A 2,500-nucleotide genomic window follows, 5' to 3' on the forward strand; every position below is an offset into this window, starting at 1 on the left:
TTCACTGTAGCTGTTCACTTCGTGGTCGATATCCAAGTCGATCAGCTTCGACCGTCCACCTGTATCGGGGTGGGCATGTTCCGGATCCCGGCTGATCCGCTTCGGGAAGCCGGGCCGGGCCAAACCGCTGGATGCCTTATAAAAGATGAGACCATCCGAGGGCGGGTAATCGTTGGTGTAGATGCTACCGAAGCGCCGCGGCGAACCATCGTACTCGGCGATCGTGAGCCCACCTACAACGGGGAGCGGATACGATGTGGAAATGTCTGAACGTGCGTGCGAGCCAGGCCAGGCCAGGCCAGGCAACAGCAAGCGGCCGATTTGTATGCCTACCGATGATGGTTTGGTGTTTCGCTTGACCAGTCGCGTCGTGCGGAGTCGTGCGCCTGGGGCTTTGCTCCCGTATCGCACTGCCCGGTCGGCGGTGACTATCAGCCATGGCCAGCGTCAGGTCGACCTCATCGTCAGTTCCGTAGCCCGGCCCCAGCGGCCAGTTCGCTTCGATGTCGTCGAACACGACGATCTCGCCGTCGGACAGCAGCGATTGTGAGGCGTACCGGGGCGGATGTTGCTGATTGATGGGGTGCGCCCGTCGGATGTGCGAGTATGGCTCGTACGATCTTCCGCCGAATGCCGCACTTTCGATGCTCACGCTATCCAGCATGTGCCGCACCGGGCTGGATGCGGCCGTCGAGTCACTGCTGCAGTTGTGCCCACCGCCTACCCCATCACCATCACCGCCGCCGCCGCCGCCGCTGTCGTCACCACGGCTATCGCTGACGCCGCAGCCATCGCAGCCCCCACCACCACCACCACCGCCACTGCCGCTGCCGACCGGGCTTCGGCCAACCTGGATCTGGTGACGCACCTGGAAGCGCATCTTCGCCTCCAGCTCCGCCGTGGTGGCCGGTTCGGGCGAATGCAGCACCGTACTAACTGGGGTCGTGTTCGGGGTCGTATCGTCACGAGCCATCCACGCTGTCGACCGATCCGCATCCTTGTCGCTGTACACGGCTGGATGCAGCGGGGCTGCTATCGTACCATCGGTCATGTACGGTGGCTGAACCGGTTCTAGCGTTAGCATCTCGATCGGTTGGTTCTGGTTTGTGTTGGCCATGATGCCACCCGCGACACCACGACACGTCACACCGCGTTGCTCCCGCCTGTTCTGCCGCTCCCCCCTTTCTCGGTGAAAAGGAGGAGGGATCAGGGTGGGCAAGAACCGTTGCCTAGTGCATCGTCCTCACAGCTGTTCGGTGGAGAGCTTAACCAGCCGGGGCTACTGCTTCGTTCTTCACCTGAGAAGCAGAGCACGTTGTCCACTCTCTCTCTCTCTCTCTCTCTCTCTGCAATGAAAGTGGTTGATTGGGAGTGGAAAAAAAGCGACACGCAGATTAGGAACCAGTGAGAGGGCTGTAGGAGGCGGTACGGTTGATTATCACAAGAAGATGCCCCTTTCGAGCTCGGTGACACTCGATTGGCACCGAGAGTTGCTGCAGTTTTCGGGGGATAGAGGGGGGGACTGCCCGGCTAGCGTTTTCACGGAAAATCGATTTGACGGTCGATTTTACATAATGTTACCGGGACCGATATGAAAGAACGAACAATTCGATTGAGGTACAGGTTTTCTTTTGTTTAACATTAAAGCTCGTTAACGAACATTATGGACAAATTCTACAGAAAGAAAAATAAACTCCCGATCTTATAACTCAGCAGAAAAAACGTATGGAACGTATGGTCGCGCTGACTGTCGACTATCGGATCGAACGAACCATGGCCCGTAACGATTGATCAACGGTGGGCTCTACCTGACCGCCTGAAGCCACACGGCAGACAGTACCACCGGTAAACACACGGTTACCTTTAGCACAACAGAGGGGACCTGGGAATACGAAGCACCCACTAGGTGCTGGTAGGTTCAAAAGTTTTTCCAGCAAGACTTTCCTTTGCTTGCCCTAGATTTCGGTGGTGGTCGATGGTCGGCTCGTTCAACGATATTTGACAAGTGTTGTTAGTCTCTCTCTCTTTCTCTTTCTCTCTCTCTCTCTCTCTATCCTTTATTCGTTCCAGGAGTAGCGAATACCAAGGGAGATTGCAGCAGAATAAGGGATCACAGGACTGCCCAACATCATCACACGATGTTGAGCTCTATCAGCGACATTTGACTGCGCAAAGGCAAAGGCAAAGTGATGAAAGTTAACGAACGGCTAGGTTCTACAGTCGTGGCAACCAGTGTAGCCAGTCCCCCTCGGTAGGGCTCGTGAGATGACCGTAGTGAGATGGGCCATCAGAAACATCTCACTACGGTGGACAGAAACCGACACCAGGTGGCGTTTCCTGGTGAGAGTGCTCGGTGAGAAGGCCGAAAGAAAACGGTAAAAACTATGAAACGTAGCGAAGCGATAAAAACGATAAAACCGTAGGAAAACCTCCTCTTTACCCCACAAGGACACTCGGCTCGCTCGCTCGACCGGCGCACAACAAACGGCCTCTGACGTTG

General features: G+C 56.0%; 2 protein-coding genes across 5 annotated transcripts in view; one reads left to right on the forward strand and one right to left on the reverse strand.

The window, feature by feature from the left end:
- LOC126579645 (uncharacterized) overlaps window positions 1-2,116 on the reverse strand; it is a 5,893-nt gene extending 3,777 nt beyond the window's left edge. For 2 of the 4 annotated variants that reach the window (XM_050243142.1, XM_050243139.1), the window contains exons 1-3: window positions 1,862-2,116; window positions 334-1,346; window positions 1-233 (exon numbers count right to left, since the gene is read on the reverse strand). The exon at window positions 1-233 is cut by the window's left edge and continues 31 nt beyond it. In XM_050243142.1, the coding sequence (XP_050099099.1) occupies window positions 1-233; window positions 334-1,117 (1,017 nt within the window). In that variant the 5' untranslated portion in view covers window positions 1,118-1,346; window positions 1,862-2,116. The remainder of the gene's footprint in view (window positions 234-333; window positions 1,347-1,861) is intronic. The other 2 variants (XM_050243140.1, XM_050243141.1) reach the window with 2 other exon arrangements.
- Window positions 2,117-2,473: 357 nt separating this feature from the next.
- LOC126579705 (uncharacterized) overlaps window positions 2,474-2,500 on the forward strand; it is a 25,622-nt gene continuing 25,595 nt past the window's right edge. The window contains exon 1 of the mRNA XM_050243250.1: window positions 2,474-2,500. This exon is cut by the window's right edge and continues 377 nt beyond it. The gene's annotated coding sequence lies outside the window, so the exon portion shown is untranslated.

This window comes from Anopheles aquasalis, chromosome Y (genome assembly GCF_943734665.1).
Source record: "Anopheles aquasalis chromosome Y, idAnoAquaMG_Q_19, whole genome shotgun sequence".
Taxonomy (NCBI): Eukaryota; Metazoa; Arthropoda; class Insecta; order Diptera; family Culicidae; genus Anopheles; species Anopheles aquasalis.